The 20,305-nt window shown below is 45.7% G+C and overlaps 1 protein-coding gene across 8 annotated transcripts in view; it reads left to right on the top strand.

Annotated features, from left to right (window-relative positions):
* LOC310851383 (uncharacterized protein) overlaps positions 1–20,305 on the top strand; it is a 32,241-nt gene that overhangs the window by 7,075 nt on the left and 4,861 nt on the right. For 4 of the 8 annotated variants that reach the window (XM_083753719.1, XM_083753718.1, XM_083753717.1 and 1 more), the window contains one exon: positions 446–3,018. The exons of 2 other annotated variants lie outside the window; for them this stretch is intronic. In XM_083753719.1, coding sequence (XP_083609845.1) covers positions 446–2,034 — 1,589 coding nt within the window. In that variant the 3' untranslated portion in view covers positions 2,035–3,018. Of the gene's footprint in view, positions 1–445; positions 3,019–12,287; positions 12,415–20,305 lie in introns of those variants that run through there. 2 more of the 8 variants (XM_083753712.1, XM_083753716.1) reach the window with 2 other exon arrangements.

The raw sequence follows: 20,305 nt of genomic DNA, 5'->3' as shown, positions 1-20,305 counted from the left end.
TCTCTGTGGGAGGAACCTCTGATATTTCGATGGGGCTCAACAGTAAGCCTTGGATGAAAGTCTATTGACTGCTTTCCCTGTGAATATTCCTCCTCCAGTTCTGCCTTTTCAAACCATGATCAGGCTCCTCTGAACTGCCCAGGCCTTCTTCAATGTAGGCTTCAGAGTGATTTAGGATGTAGAAGTAGCTTTTCCTAGGTTCCTTGTTATTGTTCTTGCTTTTTTGTGTTTTTGATTGACCAAAGATAGATTGACATTGGAGATGACACAGATTCCATGATTAGGCCAAACAGAATCCATCCCAGAAAAGAGCCAGACCTTTTGAATTGCAGACAGTAAACTATGTAGGAAGACTTCACATCTAACTCCCTATAGTTCTTCCTGGGTCACAAGCATTATTTAGCATTGCTCCATAATTTGCGGCTCTAATCCATTTCTCTCTCAGTTGCAGGTGGTGATGAATTGGAAATGAAAAACAAGGGAGACCACAACAAAATCCACACCGTGGAGAAGCTATATCCATATTCAGAGTGCGGACAGAGCTGCAGTCAGAGCTCCTGTTCCACTTCCCATCAAAGAAATCCCATCAGGAAGAAACCCTATCAATGCTTGGAGTGTGGAAAGAGCTTCCTTCACAGCTTCAGTCTCACTGTCCATCAAAGAATTCATACAGGGGAGAAACCATATCAGTGCTTGGAATGTGGAAAGAGCTTCAGTCGAAAGGACAGTTTCACTTCCCACCAAAGAATTCATACAGGGGAGAAACCTTATCATTGCTTGGAATGTGGAAAGAGCTTCATTCAAAAAGGCCAATTCATGGCCCATCAAAGAATTCATACGGGAGAGAAACCTTATCAGTGCTTGGAATGTGGAAAGAGCTTCATTCACAGACGCCAGCTTACTGTCCATCAAATAATTCACACAGGGCAGAAACCATATAAGTGTTCAGAATGTGGAAAGAGCTTCATACACAAAGGCCAGCTCACTGTCCATCAAAGAATTCACACAGGGGATAAACCATATAAGTGTTCAGAATGTGGAAAGAGCTTCATTCACAGAAGCCACCTCACTGACCATGAAAAAATTCATACAGGGGAGAAAAAATATAAGTGCTTGGAATGTGGAAAGAGCTTCATTCAAAGAGGCCAGCTCACGGCCCATCAAACAATTCATACAGGAGAGAAACCTTATCAGTGCCAAGAGTGTGGGAGGAGCTTCAGAAAAAAGGACAGTTTCACTTCCCATCAGAGAATTCATACAGGGGAGAAACCCTATCAGTGCTTGGAATGTGGAAAGAGATTCATTCACAAACGCCAGCTCACTGTCCATGAGAGAATTCATACTGGGAAGAAACCCTATCAGTGTTCACAATGTGGAAAGAGCTTCATTCACAAGTGCCAGCTCACTGTCCATCGTAGAATTCATACGGGGGAGAAACCATATCAGTGCTTGGAATGTGGAAAGAGTTTCAGTGACAACCACCAGCTTACTGTCCATCAAAGAATTCACACAGGAGAGAAACCATATCGGTGCTTGGAATGTGGAAATAGCTTTATTGTCAGAAGCCAACTTACTGTCCATCAAATAATTCATTCAGGGGAGAAACCTTATCAGTGCTCAGAATGTGGAAAGAGCTTCATTCACAGACGCCAGCTCACTGTCCATCAAAGAATTCATACAGGGGAGAAGCCATATCAGTGCTTGGAATGTGGAAAGAGCTTCAATCAGACGGCATCTCTCACTTCCCATCAAAGAATTCATTCAGGAGAAAAGCCCTATCAGTGTGTGGAATGTGGGAAGAGCTTCAGTCAGAGCAGCCATCTCACTTCCCACCAAAGAATTCATACAGGGGACAAGCCATATCAGTGCTTGGAATGTGGAAGGAGCTTCAGTCAGAGCAGCCACCTCTCTTCCCATCAAAGAATTCACAAAAGTGAGAGACCATTTCAGTGCCAAGTGTGTGGAAAGAGCTTCAGCCACAGGGCCCGTCTTGCTTCCCATCAAAGAACTCACAGTGGGAGCAAACTACAGTAGTGGCTGTGTACAGATTTAATTGGAGGAGACTTTAGTTCGTATGAGGTAATGGTTGCAGCTGGGTTCTTTGCCACATATGGTGCCCCATAGTAATTCCTACTACGTACCCAGAACTGTGACTCTCAAGTCCTTCGCCAAGGTGTTGAATTCCTTCTTCATGTCATGCCTGGGGAGAGGGATAAGAGAGATTGGGTGACATTTACTGTCCATGCTGAGCTTTCCTTGGAAGGAGTTGGTGTAAAATTTGAGATAGTTGATTGAATTAGATATTAATGATTTTGATTTTGTTTGAAGTGTCCTAGTTAATTGCATTTAACATTTTAGATAGAATGTATTAGGCTTGATTTTGTGGGTCTGCATTTTGTAACCCTAATGCCACTCTCCTGAACGATGTAAAGCTGTGATGTGTTCCCTACAGCTTGCAGCCTTTTCTGACCCCAGAAGGGCAGGTGATGTTTTGGGAAAGAGAGAAAGAGAGAAGCGTTGAGCTAGCATTTCCTTAGCCTGGTTGCCTAGGAACGTTGTTGAAGTGAGACATATGAGACCCAAATACAATAGAAATAGAAATACTTTATTGTCACCTGTACAACTTATATACAGTGAGATTACACAAGCGCGCACACCCCACTCAGCTCTCTTAGTCTTAATTCCCCTCGTTTACTGACGCACACCCACCAAACCCGAAAGTCAGTTCCCCTGTTTTTATCTTTTCATTCAGCAGCCTAACAGCCTAACAAATGGCCTGGGAACTGTGGGAGTCGATATTCGCATTAAGCCACACGTCCCATGATCTGAGACCTTTCTTGATGCAAGTGGAAGAGTGTTGTGGCATTTTATGGGTCTTTGTGTGCTGTGTATATAAGCTTCCTTCTAATATGCCTCCTGGCAGCCTTTTCGAACTAGAAGCTCTGCTGAACAACTGGTTAGTAAGGCTGTCCTATTACAATAGTTTGAATAAACTGGGTCCCAACAGAATTGCTCTCATTCCCTTGGTCCCGTGTTTATATTTGTGTTCCCTCACCTGGGAAACAAACTGATGGTGTAGAAGCAAATTCTTACCACACAAGCTTTATTTATTATTTCTATAGCTATTAAATTTCTAGAGCACCATTGATCTGACGCCAGGGTGGTTCACCTCATGAGTAGAGAGGCTCACAGTGCTTCCTCTTCCAGCACCTCCAAGCTGCAAATTGGGGGGGGGGGGGCTCCTTCTTTTCTCCTGCTCATCTCCCTCTGCGCTGCTTTTACTCTGCTAGACCAGGTGCTCACAAGAGAGCAGCTGTGAGTCCCAGAACACCAGGACCCCTTCCCCGGAGGAGGCCGTGGGGCCTGCAAGAGTGTTCCATTATGTTCCCCCACCTGCCCCACAGGCAAGCTGCAAACTTTTGTATCAGATATATATATGAAACCCGTTCCATTGGTAGGGGGTAGGGGGTGGGATCCCCTGCTCAGGCCCCTGGGGATGAGGGGTTGAAATAAAGGAGGAGAAGGACCGCCCGGAGGACGGCCTTGCAGAGACACTCCTGGCCCCTTGCAGGACAACAAAGCAGCCTTGTTGTGGGGGGGACCTCAGGCGACTCCTCCGGGCCTTTCACCCCACGAGCTGTTGGTAGAGCCGGGGACTAAGAGGCCATCCAAACACCCCAAATCCCATTCACCCACACAAGATGATGAGCCTGAGTGGCCCCCACCCATAGAAACCCCCCTCCCCCTTCTACAGCAAAGAGGCTTGTGAACCCTTCAATGGAGTCCCGAAAGCCCTCAAGGAAACATCAGGATTTCTCAAAGAACCATCGCTGACCAATGGGCATCGTCCAAAGGTGACAGGCAGCCAATCCGAAGTCAGGAAGCAGCAGCCCCGTGTCTGGAGCGCGCGATCCGCCAGGAGAGCTCGGCTCTTTTGCGCGACGCCTTGAGCGCAAGGAGTGGAGAGCAGAAAGAGGGAAGAAGCGCGCTACAAAATGTAGCAACAGCGGATACAATGTTTCCTCTGCAGATTCAAGACAGAAACAGGAATCCGGGCTCCCCTCCCTCCCTCCCTCCCTCAAGCAGAAGGCGCTTGCCCCCCCCCCTTAGGGGGAATCCAGCTTCGCCCCAGGAGGCAGCCCAGACCCCAGGCAGAAATCCGGATCCTTCCAGAGGAGAAGCGCAGGAAGGCCTCGCGACTGGGGGGAGGTGGGAATCCCGTTCTTGCTCTTTGGGGAAGCAGCTCCTTCCAAGGCGGGGGGAGCTGGAATGACTGGCGGGGGGGCCGACACTTTCTCCTTTCTGCATGACAACCTCTCCTCTTTTGTGACCGTGGCGTGACGTTTTGGTGATGGTGGGAGGGATGCAACTACGACCCCCCTGGGGGCTGCGATGCCCGGGGCTCCTGCTTCGCAGAGGGAGGGGGAGGAGCCCGGCTGGCCCAGGGTTCAAAGGAGCTGGGCTGGATTCCGAGAGAGGACTGGGAATAAAGGGGGCCAGGTCCCCCAGAGCCAAAGACCCTTCCTCCGCCTCTCTTCATGCAAGGGGGGGGGGGCTGTTGTCTCTGCTCCGCAAGTGCTGCCACGGGGAGGGGGCGCCTTCGGGGATCCGGTGAGTCTCCTTTCTCTTTCCCCTTTGGGCGTCCTGGGTCTCCCGCCCCCTTTGGATTCATTTCGGTCTCCGCAAATCAGGCGCCTCGACGCGTCTGCAAAGTACGAGGCTCCTCCCGGGCTCCTGAATAGAGAGGAGGTGCGTTTGATGTGCTCCGCCTTGCAAGGGTAAATCGGAACTGAGCTGCATTCCTAGAGAGGACAGGAAATAAGGGGGGAGGACGAGGCCCCCTCCCGCCGCCCGCCCCCCCTTTCCTCTCTTCCAGGGGGAGGTTTTCGTCTTCTCTGCAGGAGCTGCGTCGGTGGCACCTTTGGGATCTTGTAAGTCTCCTCTCTCTTCCCCATAGGGCGCAGGGGGGAGAAGGGGGCAAGTCCCAGGGCGGCCAGGGAGGGGCGGGGGGGGAGATTAAATTCTTCTTCTTGGGCGATCCCTGGCAGCCGAGTAAGATGGTCTTCCACGAACACGACCTTAACAGTGAGTCCGTAAGTGACACTGGAGGCCAATTCGGGATCCACGCGTCCTTCCACAGTGGGGACATTGGTTTCCGGGCAGGAGTTGATCACGGTGTGGATTTGCCAAGCGTGGCTTCCTCCTAGCACGTTTCTCCCTTGCGTCCTGAGTTCGAGTTCGAGCCTTTGGTCAAGGCTGTTCTCCAACTGGGGGACTCGCAGGCCAGTGTTTCCCAGTTGTCGGTGTTTATACTACTTCTTAAAGATTTGCCTTGAGACGATCTTTAAACCTCTTTTGACCACCAGCTTTATGCTTTCCATTTTTAAGTTTGGAATAGAGGAGTTGCTTTGGAAGACGATCATCAGGCATCCGCACAACATGACCAGTCCAGCGAAGTTGATGTTGAAGAATCATTGCTTCAACACTGGTGATCTTTGCTTCTTCCAGTACACTGGCATTAGTTCGACTGTCTTCCCAAGTGATGTGTAAAATATTGTGGAGACACCGTTGATGGAATCTTTTGAGAAGTTGGAGATGGGGTTTATAAGTGGTGCATGTTTCACAAGCATACAGCAAGGTTGGTAGTACAATAGCTTTGTAAACAAGCATTTTGGCTTCCCTGCGAATGTCCTGGTCCTCAAACACTCTGCACTTCTGCTGCAACTGCACAGTGCCACTCCTGGATGTGTTGCATTTGTGACCATTATGCTCGTTTGCCTTGGCTATCAGTAAAGCTCTGCTGGATGAAATATATATAGTTGCCTCTGATCTATTTTTTGGGAATCCTGCAATGTGTTTGACTTTTTACTCTGCTAACTATATGCGAGAGTTCTGCTCTGGATCAATATCCAGTAGAATTTAAATGACATAAGTGGATATTCAATGAGGAGGGGCAGACCCATGGATTGGAGAAAAAGGTGGGATAAATATGCCACAAATCAAAAGAGGGAGCCCATCCATTAGGGGCCAGTTTCGGAGCCGTCTTCCAGGGCAGTTCCACACAGAGGACTTGCAACCACCTCATGGGATCCAGAGCAGGAAGCCCCATGGCCCCCTCCTCTCTGTGCCAAAGGCTGGAGCTTCCAGTAGGCACTGCCAGTCCCCGACACCACCTGAGGGACCATGCTGGATGCCAAAGAACCTCCAAGCAAATGGGGCTGGGCGGGGTTAAGCTATGTAACACCTTCACCTTCACCATCATCATCATCCCCATCCCATTTTCACCCTCAGTTCTCAAGGCAGATTACAACATTAAAACACAATACTGAAAAGAACTTTAAGCCACGTACAATCACAGAATGAAGGGCAGCCCTACTTTTCTTGCTTTCGAGAGCTGTCCTTTGGTCAGGTCAGGATCTGGCCCTCAGAACAAAGGAAAAAGAGACCCCACCCCAGTAGTCTGTCTTGGGAACAGGGGAGATTCCGAGTTCTGGGAAAGGAGACAGGCACTGGAAAGAAATGTGCCCTGGCATTTTGGGGGAGGGAGGGAGGGAGGGACCCCCACTCTTGCCCTGAGTCCAAACTACACTTGGTACAAATGACTCACTTGTCAATTCTGACTTCATTCTTCCTCTTTTAAAAAATAAACTCTGAGTCTGGGCTGTGATTCCTGCAAATACTTCTCCATGCTTGCCAAGGGAAACCTTTTCTCCTCCTTACTGTGTATCAATTTTATATCAAATGCTTTCCATTTCAAAGTTTGGAATAAAAGGTAAAGGGACCCCTGACCGTTAGGGTTTTCTCCTGTGTGTGTTTCTTGTGGCTGATTAGCTGCTCTCCCTGTGCAAAGGTCAGAGGGGGCAGGGTTTCTGTTGAGGCAGGTGATTTGCTGTGGGAGGAGCTTATCAGAGCTTGCAGGGCAGCGGCGCGCACAGTTTGACCCATCTTTTAGATTTAGGGGAGCTAGTCTCAAACGTTTGTTGGGTGAGACCTAGGTTTTTTTGGGGGGGGAGTTATTTGTCCTGTCTGCACGCTTCTTATGATGGAGGACCGCTGTAGCCACCCCCAACGACACGTTCTCAAGATGGAGAGTGAGGGAACAGCTGCAGTCGCCTGCGGTTCCTGTGCAATGTTTGCCATCTTGCCAAAGGTTGCAGGCAGCTTTACCTGCAGCAATTGCATGTTGATTGCCCTCTTAGAAGACAAAGTCCAGCAACTGGAGGAACGTGTAGCTATGCTCCAAAGAATTAGAGAGCTGGAGCTCTTCTTGGAAGCAACAGAGCACACCGTCTCCACCAAGGAGGAGACAGGGGACTCCCCTCAGAAGGAGGCTAGTTCACCAACACAGGAGCCAGATATACGGAGAAACGTGACTCAAAGAAGTAGGAGGCCCAGGGTTCGTTCTGATCGCTTTGAGGTCCTCTCCCCTAGCATGGAAGACGAAGAGCAGACTCCATTTGAGGATCTCTCCCTCGTTACAGTCGATCAGGTATATGAAGACGAGCAGCAAAGTCAGTCCTCAGGGAGTGTGCAGGCGACCTTGGAACGGACAACTCAAGGAAGAACCCCGACCAGACCTAAGAGGAGGCTTGTAGTGGTGATAGGGGATTCCCTACTGAGGGGAACAGAAGCAGTGATCTGTGGGCCTGACAAGATGTCTCTTGAAGTGTGCTGTCTCCCCGGGGCTAAGATCCAAGATGTAACTGAATGACTGCAAGGAATCATAAAACCCACTGACAAATACCCCTTCCTCTTGGTTCATGTGGGAACCTATGACACTGCAAGCAAAAGCCTCCAGAAGATCAAAAGAGACTATGAGGCTCTGGGCAGGAAATTGAAGCAATTAAATGCACAAATTGTCATCTCATCTGTCCTCCCAGTTGAACGACGCGGCCCAGGGAGAGAGAGAAAAATAGTGGAAGTGAACAGCTGGCTTCGCAAATGGTGTAAACAGGAACGGTTTGGATTCTTAGATCACAGACTGCAGTTTCTTGAAGATGGACTTCTGGCAAGCGATGGGCTGCACCTCACAACGGTTGGGAGGAATGTTTTTGCCAAAAATCTCAGAAACCTCATCAGGAGGGCTTTAAACTGACTAATGTGGGGGAGGGAGACAGTGCTCCTGAAGGTAGGAGTCTATCAATTGATGAAGATGATCATCCAAATGTCATAGACCAAATGGAGCAAACTGTGATGGCCTGGGATTCTGATTTAGAGGCTGAACCGGAGGAATCCCAGCCTGCACAGGAGTCCCCGCCTCCAGGGCTGGCTGAACTGGGGCAGGGCCTTGATTCTGAAGCGCCTGCACCAGTACCGGATCCTCAGGAGCAGGCACCAGGTGATTCCACTCTGGCTCCAGAGGTGGTTGAGGACTCAGTGCCTACAGGTGAGTCTCCCCCTGGGCCCAGTAACCCTTCAGCCTCTCCTGAACTGCAGAGGCTCAGGGCAGAGAGGCGAAGGGAACTGGTTTCTCCCAGGAGGAGTGCTCGCCTTAAGGCCAGGAGAGGCGGGTCTCCTGGCGGCCGGGACCGCCCCTGGCCTCAGAGAAGATAAAGGCCAGTCAGCCCGGTCCCAGGTTGCGGGAGCAACGTCAATGAAGAGCTGTTTCGGCCAGCATCCAGTCCTTTTCCTCCAGTGTTCCTGTCCCCGCCCGGCTTCCTGCTTCGGACCTCGTCCCGCTCCGTCGGAACTGTTTCCAGGCTATTGACCCAGGACCGGACTTTGACTACGCCAACGGTAACCTTCCCCCCGGGACCAGCACACAAACAGCACACAGACCTAGTGGTGGGAGGAAAAAATCCTTAAATAAGAGACGGGGGAATGATTAATGGACTTCATTGTCTGTACACTAATGCGCAAAGCATGGGTAATAAACAAGATGAGCTTGAGCTCTTGGTACAGCAAACTAAATATAACATAATAGGCATCACTGAAACCTGGTGGGATAAGTCCCACGATTGGAATGTAATAATGGAGGGATACAATCTATTTCAGAGAAACAGACCAGACAAGAAAGGAGGAGGAGTGGCGTTATATGTCAGGGATGTGTATACCTGTGAAGAGATCCAAGATTTAGAACCTCAAAGCCAAAGTGAGAGCATTTGGGTCAAAATTAAGGGAGAGAAGAATAACAGGGACCTCATTGTGGGAGTTTACTATAGATCCCCAAGCCAAACGGAGGACACAGATGATACCTTCCTGGAACAGATGGCCAAGCATGCAAAAGGAAGGGAGATAGTAGTAATGGGGGACTTCAATTACCCGGATATTTGCTGGATGTCAAACTCAGCCAAGAGCATAAGGTCAAACAGATTCCTCACTGGCCTTGCAGACAACTTCATTGTCCAGAAAGTGGGAGAAGCAACAAGAGGAACAGCCATTTTAGATCTGGTCCTAACCAATGTTGATGACCTGGTTAGTGGGGTAGAAGTGGAAGGATCATTAGGCGCGAGTGATCATGCTCTTCTGAAGTTTACTATACAGCGGAAAGAAGCAGCCAAGCAGACTAGGACTCAATTTCTTGACTTTAAGAAAGCCGACTTCATAAAACTTAGGGAAGTGCTGGGTGAGATCCCATGGTCAGTAATACTAAAAGGAAAGGGAGTTCATGATGGCTGGAAGTTTGTTAAGAGGGAGATAGTAAAAGCACAACTTCAGGCAATACCAATGAGACGGAAACATGGAAGGTGCCTAAAGAAGCCAGGGTGGCTATCTAAAGAACTTTTAACTGAGTTAAGATTTAAAAAGGATGTGTACAAAAAATGGAAAAGGGGGGAAACCACCAAAGAGGAATTCAAACAAATAGCCAGCACGTGTAGACACAAAGTCAGAAAAGCTAAAGCACAGAATGAACTCAGGCTTGCTAGAGAGGTTAAAAGCAACAAAAATGGCTTTTATGGGTATGTTCGTAGCAAAAGGAAGAACAAAGAAACAGTGGGGTCACTCAGAGGAGAAGATGGTGAAATGCAATCAGGGGACACAGAAAGGGCTGAACTCCTCAATGCCTTCTTTGCCTCAGTCTTCTCCGATAAAGAAAACAATGCCCAACCTGAAGAATTTGGAGCAAATGATTCAGCAGAGGAAACACGGCCCAGAATAACTAAGGAGATAGTACAAGAATACTTGGGTAGTTTAGATGTATTCAAGTCTCCAGGGCCAGATGAACTGCATCCAAGAGTATTAAAAGAACTGGCAGATGTGATCTCAGAACCACTGGCAGTCATCTTTGAGAATTCCTGGAGAACAGGCGAAGTCCCGGCAGACTGGAGGAGGGCAAATGTTGTCCCTATTTTCAAAAAGGGGAAAAGAGAGGACCCAAATAATTACCGCCCAGTCAGTCTGACATCAATACCAGGGAAGATTCTGGAGCAGATCATTAAGCAAACAGTCTGTGAGCACCTAGAAAGGAATGCTGTGATCACCGATAGTCAGCATGGATTTCTGAAAAATAAGTCATGTCAGACGAACCTTATCTCGTTTTTTGACAGAATTACAAGCCTGGTAGATGAAGGGAACGCAGTGGATGTAGCCTACCTTGATTTCAGCAAGGCATTTGACAAGGTGCCCCAATATATTCTTGTAAAGAAGTTGGTAAAATGCGGTCTTGACTATGCTACCACTCAGTGGATTTGTAACTGGCTGACTGACCGAACCCAAAGGGTGCTCAACAATGGTTCCTCTTCATCCTGGAGAAGAGTGGCTAGTAGGGTGCCACAGGGTTCTGTCTTGGGCCCGGTCTTATTCAACATCATTATCAACGACTTGGATGATGGACTCAAGGGCATCCTGATCAAATTTGCAGATGACACCAAACTGGGAGGGGTGGCTAACACCCCAGAGGACAGGATCATACTTCAAAATGATCTTGACAGATTAGAGAACTGGGCCAAAACAAACAAGATGAATTTTAACAGGGAGAAATGTAAAGTATTGCACTTGGGTAAAAAAAATGAGAGGCACAAATACAAGATGGGTGACACCTGGCTTGAGAGCAGTACATGTGAAAAGGATCTAGGAGTTTTGGTTGACCACAAACTTGACATGAGCCAACAGTGTGACGCGGCAGCTAAAAAAGCCAATGCAATTCTGGGCTGCATCAATAGGAGTATAGCATCTAGATCAAGGGAAGTAATAGTGCCACTGTATTCTGCTCTGGTCAGACCTCACCTGGAGTACTGTGTCCAGTTCTGGGCACCACAGTTCAAGAAGGACACTGACAAACTGGAACGTGTCCAGAGGAGGGCAACCAAAATGGTCAAAGGCCTGGAAACGATGCCTTATGAGGAACGGCTAAGGGAGCTGGGCATGTTTAGCCTGGAGAAGAGGAGGTTAAGGGATGATATGATAGCCATGTTCAAATATATAAAAGGATGTCACATAGAGGAGGGAGAAAGGTTGTTTTCTGCTGCTCCAGAGAAGCGGACACGGAGCAATGGATCCAAACTACAAGAAAGAAGATTCCACCTAAACATTAGGAAGAACTTCCTGACAGTAAGAGCTGTTCGAGAGTGGAATTTGCTGCCAAGGAGTGTGGTGGAGTCTCCTTCTTTGGAGGTCTTTAAGCAGAGGCTTGACAACCATATGTCAGGAGTGCTCTGATGGTGTTTCCTGCTTGGCAGGGGGTTGGACTCGATGGCCCTTGTGGTCTCTTCCAACTCTATGATTCTATTATTCTATGAACTTATCTTCATCAAATTGCCTCTGTAAGGCTGGGGCTCTCTCCCTCTCCACTTGTATTACTTTAGGTTCAACAACAACAACTTTATCCCTCGCCTTTTCCACAATTTGCCATGTCAAAGTAGATTCCTGTATCGATTCCTGAATAGTTTCTGTATAGATGTTCACTTTTTGTCCCAAATTAGTCACTTTTTGTCCCCAGTTATCAATTTTGATAGTCATCACATCGGTCTTCTTATGGAGCCGTTCCAATGAATCACTTATCTTGCATAATGCAATCACTAAGGCTTCTTCTGTCGACATTCTTACCGATCCAAGGTCAATCCCTGGTTCTCACGGTTTTTTATCTTGCAGCTGGAGATTCCCCCACCTCAACTCTTGTAACAGTTTCAAAGGCTCCCTCTAGAGGGAAACAATTTCTATTTGTATCAATCCTTTTAACCACGGTTCAAGCGATAAAATTAGTTTCAATTTTCAGTTACAAAATATGCATCCATAAAATGCGCAGAAAAAGATTCCCATTAAAACAGGACATCAATTAAGAGGCAGAAGCCAACAAAGTGTAACTGTTAACCTTTATTTGGTCTAAGAGGACAACCTTTTTCTTTTAGGGTCCAGTGTGCTTTGAAGATGTAGCTGTCCATTTCACAGATGAGGAGTGGGCGTTGCTGGATCCTGACCAGAGAACTCTCCATAAGGAAGTCATGGAGGAGAATCGTGGGATCGTGGCCTCTCTTGGTAAGGCTCCCTCTGGGATCATCCTATCTGCTTTGTAATTCAATACATCTCTCTATGGGAGGAACCTCTGATTTTTCGATGGGGCTCAACAGCAGCACCTGCAGCACCTGGGATGCTAACACTCCCACAGCCAGCCTTAGATGGAAGACCTTTGACTGCTTTCCCTGTGAATATTCTTCCTCCGCTCCTGCCTTTTCAAAGCATGAAACCCAGCCAGGTGGTTGGCATATATATTATAAAATTATCATTTTCATCATCTTGCCTACCCCCCTCCATGATGGCCCCCTTTTGCTCTTGAAGGGCTGGCCTGTCTGCAGCCCCCACAGCCTCCCATCAGGGCCCCTTCACGGGGGCAGAAGCAGAGTAAGGGCCTCAGGAGAGCAGCCATGGCTCTGGCCAGATGCACAGGAGGAGGAGGAGGGGCGCTGACCGCTCTCCTTCCCCCTCAGACTCCATCCATCAGCAGCCCCCATCCCCTCATAGGGGCAGGGCCACCAGAGGTGCAAGGTGCTGAGCAGGGGGGAAATTGCTCAGATGAAGTTACTCCAGGGCAGATAAAACCCCCTCATCCATATTTTTTTCAGGCTCCTCTAAACTGCCCAGGCCTTCTTAAATGTATCTTCAAAGTGATTCAGGAAGTTGAAGTGGCTTCTGTCAGATGTTTTATTTCTGTTCTTCTTCTTTCTGTCCTTGGTTGACTAAAGAGATGAGTGACATTGGAGATGGCACAGATCCCATGATTGGGCCAAACAAAATCCGTCCCAGAAAATAAGCAGGCTTTTGGAACCCCAGGCAGTGAACCCTGGAGGAAGACCTCACATCTAACTCCCTTCAGTTCTTTCCCTGTCACAAGCATTAATTAGCACTGCTCCCTAATTTGGGACCATCGGCTGTGGCGAGGACTGCAGGGCCTGCTCCCTTCCAAGGCCTTTTCCAACTGGCCTGGGGGACGGGGGCCAGGCCCGCACATTCTCAGCTACAAAAGGACTCCTGCTGCAGTGCCTAGAGGGTGGAAGAAATTCTTGGGGGAGGGTGAAGTTCTTCTGCTATTGCTTCCCTGTTCCAAGTGTCTAATCTAATGTGTTTTAAAATGTCCTTAAGCAGTCAGTGGCCTGTTAATTTTCCTCTTCTCCCCCCCCCCTTTTGCTCTGTTGGGGGGTGGGATGGATAACAACAACAACAATTTATTATTTATACCCCGCCCATCTGGCTGGGTTTCCCCAGCTGTTTTGGGCAGCTTCCAACAAAATATTAAAATACAGTAGTCCATCAAACATTAAAAGCTTCCCTAAAGAGGGCTTCCTTCAGATGTCTTCTATAAGGATATCTGGTTGGAGATTCATTTAGGTATAACGTTTTGTTTTATTTTATTGGTTGTTGTATAGTTTGTGTTTTGTTGTTAAGGGGGAGGATCAGGGCTGCCTGGGAGTGGGCCCCAGCCAACAGAATGGCTGGGGCAAGTTCCCCGGGGAGGGGGGGATGCACTGGGAAATCCAATCTCAGTGATCATGGGCAGGAGGAGGAGTTACGCTAAGACCAGAACATGTCATTACCCAGGAGGCAGGCTTAGTTATTGTTTGAAGACTATCTCTGCCTCCAGGTTTGGTCTTGACTGGATGGATTCTGGAATCAACAAGGGAAACCCACATGACCTGAAGGTGCTGCTGTGCAATGCCAGGTCAATGATTCATAAGACCACTGCCATCCATGACCTGATTGTGGATGGAGGATTTGACCGGCATGTGTTACAGAGACTTGGTTGGATGAAGCAGATGGGCCTGTCCTTGCCTCTGCTTGTCCACCAGGTTTCTCTTACGCACAGCAACCCAGGTCATGTGGGCGGGGGGGGGGCGTTGCAGTGTTTTTTAGGAAGTCATTAGTTTGCACCAGGTGTCCTATTGGGAAGACCCAGTTCTCTGAGTGCATGTTCTGGAAGTTGGGCAGTAGGGGCGGTACAGGATTCCTTTTGGTGTACCGACCTCCCCGCTGCACCAAGGATTCCCTGCCCGAGCTGCTTCAGGTCGTGGCGGATGTTCTCCTGGAGACACCTAGCTTGGTTGTCCTGGGGGATTTTAACATCCACGCTGACACAACCTTACAAGGGGCTGCTTGGGACTTCGTGGAAAGCATGGCCTCCCTGGGGTTGTCCCTGAATGAGTTTGGTCCAACCCATAGCCACGGACATGCCTTAGACCTGGTGTTCACCTCTAGTGACATGGGTGATCTGACACTAGCTAAAAGTGAAACTGAAGTGCCGTGGTCAGATCACTTCCTGGTGCAACTGGACTTCTCTGTGACCCTTCCTGTCTGCAGGGAGATGGGACCGATTCAGATGGTCCGCCGCCGCCACTTAATGGATCCAAACGGTTTCCAGAGAGCGGTAGGGGATGCTTCATCCCATGTTGATGGCCTTTTTTTTATATATATATAATAATTTTTATTGGTTTTTTAACAAAAAGACAAACAAAACACAAAACAAAAACATATAAAAAACATTTAAAACATGACTTCCCCATACCTCCCTTTCATTGCATCCTTGTTTTACAACTCTTTAGCAACCCTTCAGTCAATTTCTCTAGTAGTTTTCTTTAAATTTCCTTAATGTTAATGTTTACAGCTGTAATTCTCTACTTCTTACCCCCAGACATCTTATCAGTCCTCAATTTTACAACAATTTTTAAGATATATTTTAAATTTCTTCCAGTCCTCTTCCACTGTCTCTTTCCCCTGGTCACGGATTCTGCCGGTCATCTCTGCCAGTCCCATAAAGTCAATCACCTTTGTCTGCCATTCTTCCAGAGTAGGTAGTTCTTGCATCTTCCAATACTTTGCCAACAGGATCCTTGCTGCTGTGGTCGCATACATAAAAAAAGTCCTATCCTTCCTTGGCACCAACTGGCCGACCATGCCCAAGAGAAAAGCCTCCGGTTTCTTTATAAATGTCCACTTAAGGACTTTTTTAATTTCATTATAGATCATTTCCCAAAAGGCTTTAATCTTTGGGCAGGTCCACCAAAGATGATAGAAGGTACCTTCAGACTCATTACATTTCCAACATTTATTATTGGGCAAATGGTAAATTTTTGCAAGCTTGACTGGGGTCATGTACCACCTGTAGATCATTTTCATTATGTTCTCTTTTAAGGCACTACATGCCGTAAACTTAATGCCGGTGGTCCATAACTGTTCCCAGTCAGCAAACATAATGTCATGACCGATATCCTGTGCCCATTTAATCATAGCTGATTTAACCGTTTCCTCCTGTGTATTCCATTTCAACAGCAAGTTATACATTCTAGATAGATTCTTAGTATTGGGTTCTAGCAGTTCTGTTTCTAACTTTGACCTCTCCTTCTGAAATCCTAATTTCCTGTCCTGCTTAAATGTCTCATTTATCTGATAGTAATGTAACCAATCTCGGACTTTAAACTTTAGCTTCTCATGACTCTGAAGTTTAAACTTTTCGCCATCTTGTTCTAGGATTTCACAATATTTTGGCCAGTTAGGTTCCATATTTAATTTTTTCACCGCCTTGGCTTCCATTGGTGACAGCCACCTAGGGGTTTTACTTTCCAACAAATCTTTATATCGAATCCAGACATTATACAAAGCTTTCCTAATAATATGGTTCTTAAAGCCTTTATGCACCTTTACCTTGTCATACCATAGATATGCATGCCAACCGAAGTTATTATCATACCCTTCTAGGTCCAAAATGTCTGTGTCTTCAAGGAGTAGCCAGTGTTTCAACCAGCAGAAAGCCGCTGATTCATAATAGAGTCTTAAGTCCGGCAGGGCAAAACCCCCTCTATCTTTTGCATCAGTTAAGATCTTAAATTTTATTCTGGGCTTTTTGCCCTGCCAGACAAATTTAGATATATCTTTCTGCCACCTCTTGAAGCAATCCATCTTGTCTAGAATCTGTAAGGTCTGAAATAAAAATAACATTCTAGGCAATACGTTCATCTTGATAACAGCAATTCGGCCTAACAAGGAAAGTCTCAGCCTAGACCATATTTCTAGATCTTTCTTAACTTCTGTCCAACATTTTTCATAATTGTCTTTAAATAAGTTCACATTCTTAGATGTTAAATTCACCCCTAGGTATTTCACCTTTTTCGTTATTTCCAAACCAGTTTCACTCTGAAATCTCTCTTTTTCTTCCATTGTTAAAATTTTTTCCAACACTTTCGTTTTCTGTTTATTCAGTTTAAATCCTGCTACTTGACCAAATATCTCAATTAATTCTAATGCTCTTTTGGTACTAGTATCTGGCTGTTGCAACGTTAACACTAAGTCATCTGCAAATGCCCTTAATTTATAATGTTTAGCTCCGACCTGTATTCCTTTAACCAACTGATCCTTTCTAATCATGTTTAACAAAACCTCCAGGACAGATATAAAAAGCAAAGGGGATATTGGGCACCCCTGTCGTGTACCTTTTTCTATAGGTATTTCTTCCGTTACCACATTGTTCACTATTAGCTTTGCTTTTTGTTTAGAATATATTGCACCTATACCGTTTTCAAAACCTTGGCCTACCCCCATCCCTTGGAGATTCTTCATCATAAAACTCCAACAAATGTTGTCAAAGGCTTTCTCCGCATCCACAAAAATCAAAACCGCCTTTCGGTTAATGTCAACTTCTAATAACTCCAAAATGTCTATAATGTTCCTCACATTGTCTGACATATGTCTCCCTGGGAGAAAGCCAGCTTGATCTTTATGAATCTCCCCTATCAGTACTTTTTTTAGTCTTTTTGCCAAAATGTCTGCAAAAATTTTGTAATCCACATTAAGTAAGGATATAGGGTGGTAGTTTTTAACCTGGTTCTTTTCAGTCTCTGTTTTCGGTATAAGTGAGATGAAAGCCTCTTTCCACGATTCCGGTGCCTTTTTCCCCTCCATAATTTCATTACAAACTTCCTTCAATGGTTGTATTAACCATTCCTTCAACACTTTGTAATATCTAGCAGTCAAACCGTCTGGTCCTGGAGATTTTCCCAATTGCATGTTCTGAATGGCACCCTCTATTTCCTGATCTGTTATCTTTTCATTCAGAATCATTTTGCTTTGTTCTGAAATTTTTGGTAAACCATATTTTCTAATAAATTCTTCTATTTCTTGTTCATTTACTGGCCCTTGTGCATACAGTTTCCTAAAAAAACTTTGAAAACAATTACTTATCTCGTTGGGTTTGTGGATAATCTTTCCATCCATTTCTAAACTTGTCACAGTGTTCAGTTTCTGCCTTTTTTTCAGTTGCCATGACAGAAGTTTCCCACATTTGTCTGCTGATTCAAATGTCTTTTGTCTCATCTGCTTTATTTTCCATTCTATTTCTTGGTTCATCAGTTCCATGTATTGCGTCTGATAATACTTTATTTCTCTCAAAATCTCCTGAGACTTTGGTCTGGACCTCAATTTCTTTTCTGCTTCTTTTATTTTTCCTAAGATTTTTTCTTTCCTCTCGTTTTGTTTTTTCCTCTTTATAGAATTCTGTTGAATTAGAAAACCTCGCATCACGGCTTTGCTAGCGTCCCAAATTATTCTTTTCTCCACATCTGTTCTCAAGTTTACCTCAAAATAATCTTTCACTGCTTTTTGGGCCTTCTTGTAAATCTCTTCATCTTTAAATAGGGTGTCATTCATTCTCCATCTAAAGGATCCAGTTGTTGTTAGTTTCATTTCCATCTTTACAGCATTATGGTCGGAGCAGGTTTTTGGGCAGATTCCTACTTTTTTTATTCTTGGCGCCAGGCTACTAGTAACCCATATTTGGTCAATTCTTGTCCATGTCATCTTTGCTTCAGAAAAGAAGGTTCCCTCCCTCTCCAGAGGGTTCCTTGTTTTCCAGATATCAATCAAATCCATAGTCTCAGTCATTTCAAAAAAAGTCTTTGGTAGTCTCCCTTCCTTAGAAATCACTTGTCTCTGTGCTTTATCCATGTTTGTGGAGACAACTCCGTTCATATCTCCCATCATTAAGATTTTATAGTCCAAAAAGTCCATTAATGTCTCATGCAGCTTCTTAAAGAATTCGGCCTTCCCTTCGTTTGGTGCCTATACTCCTACTATCAGAACTTTTTCTCCTTGAATTTGAATTTCAACTGCCAGGTATCTTCCTTGTTCATCTTTAAATATCATTTTTGGAACCAATTTTTCTTTTACATAGATCACCACACCTCTTTTCTTGACTTTGTCTGATGATATAAATTCTTGTCCCAATCTCTTATTTGTCAGAAGTTTCCTGTGTATCCTGGCGATATGGGTTTCTTGTAGGCATATTATATCTAACTGTTCTTTCTTTAAAATGTGAAAAACTTGATTTCTTTTTCGGGGAAGGTTTAGACCGTTACAATTCCAACTCAGCAGTTGCAGAGACATCTTGTTACTGGGTACCTTTTCCACCGACTGCTCCAAGCTTTTGTTCCTCCTCGGTTGGTATTGGGTTAAGTCCAAATGATAAGTTTGCAATGTCAGTTGTTTCTCTCTCTCCTACCGTTCCTTTCCGCAGGTCTTCTAAATATCTCTCCAAAAACTGTTCTTTGTCTTGAATTGTTTTTATTTTTATCTTCTTACCTTTAAAGTTGAAGGACAGTCCTTGTGGGAACTCCCACCTGAATGGGATAGTATTTTCCTTTAGCAGGTCGACTAGGTCTTTATAGAAGGTTCTCACCTCCAAAATGTATTTAGGGATGTCCTTGAAGATCTGTATTTGACAATTCTGGATCACCAGTGCCTTTTGATAATGTAGATTCAATATTTTATCTCTTTCTTCCTTGGATCTCAACGTGATTAGGCAATCCCTTGGTTTCTTGCCCTGTCTCCTGCCCAACCGGAAGGCTGTAGTTATCACAAACTCCTCCTCTTTCTCCAGTTCGTCTTGCCAAAATTCCACAAAGTTCTCTGTAAGGAATTCCACAAGGTTGTCCCCCTCACTTTCAGGAACCAGTCTTAGTTTCAGATTTTTCCCTTTCCTCTCCAGTTCCATTAAGGCCAAAGTTGCATCATGCTCATTCACTTTTTTTGCAATTGGCACAAACCTTTCCCTTGTCTCCTCTGCAGTACTTTTAGCACTTTCAGCGATTTTTGTTTCTGAACTTTCTTGTATTAATCGATTTATGGAATCTGTGTTACTTGTCACAGTTGCCGTGTTCAAGTCCAATCTAGCTGTCAGTTCTGTCAATTTTTTAGAATTTTCAGTAGACTGCTTTGTCAATGCTTCCAACGATTGATTTATCTTAAGCAGTGCCTGTGTCATAGAATCCATTGATGCAGTTGTTACTTTTTCCTGTGCAACTGGTACTGCTCCTGACATAGAGCCCCTTTTCTTTTGTGCTTGTGCTTGCTTTGTTTTTGATCTAGTTGATATCTCCTCCACTGGGGTGCTCATATCCAAGGTCGTTCTCACAGGAAATATTTACAAGTGGAAAATCCCACTGCTTCTTCCTCAATGGAACTGTTTCCCTTGAAACCCTCTAGAGGGAGCACATTGTATCCAAATAGGAATAAGCCACAAAGAAACAAGAAAGCATAGAGCGACGAAAAAGTTCAAAAGTCCAATTGTAAATCCTTACTTTGTTTCAGTTCAAAATTCAACAGTGTAAATCCACTAAAGTCCCATAATTTTGTTACAGATAAAGTCCCACTTTGTATCCAAGATCCGTCTGACAGATCGCTTTCCCGGTGCCTTATTCAGGCAGCCCGAGTCAGAGGATTTGACAGTGAAAGATTTCCCATCCAAATTATTTAATGCAGGTTAAACAATGTCCCAATTATCTTCCCCCCTTCTCCTGCCGGATGGGGGGAGGTCTACGTTCGATGTCAGGTTTGCTGGATTAGAGAGAAGTTTCCCTTTTAAATACAGCTTGCTTTTTCGTTGCTTTGT

The sequence above is a fragment of the Podarcis gaigeae genome, assembly GCF_964106915.1.
Source record: "Podarcis gaigeae genome assembly, chromosome: 8".
NCBI classification, from domain to species: domain Eukaryota; kingdom Metazoa; phylum Chordata; class Lepidosauria; order Squamata; family Lacertidae; genus Podarcis; species Podarcis gaigeae.
Note: the sequence above shows the minus strand (reverse complement) of the source record. Positions and strands in the feature narration are given on the sequence as shown.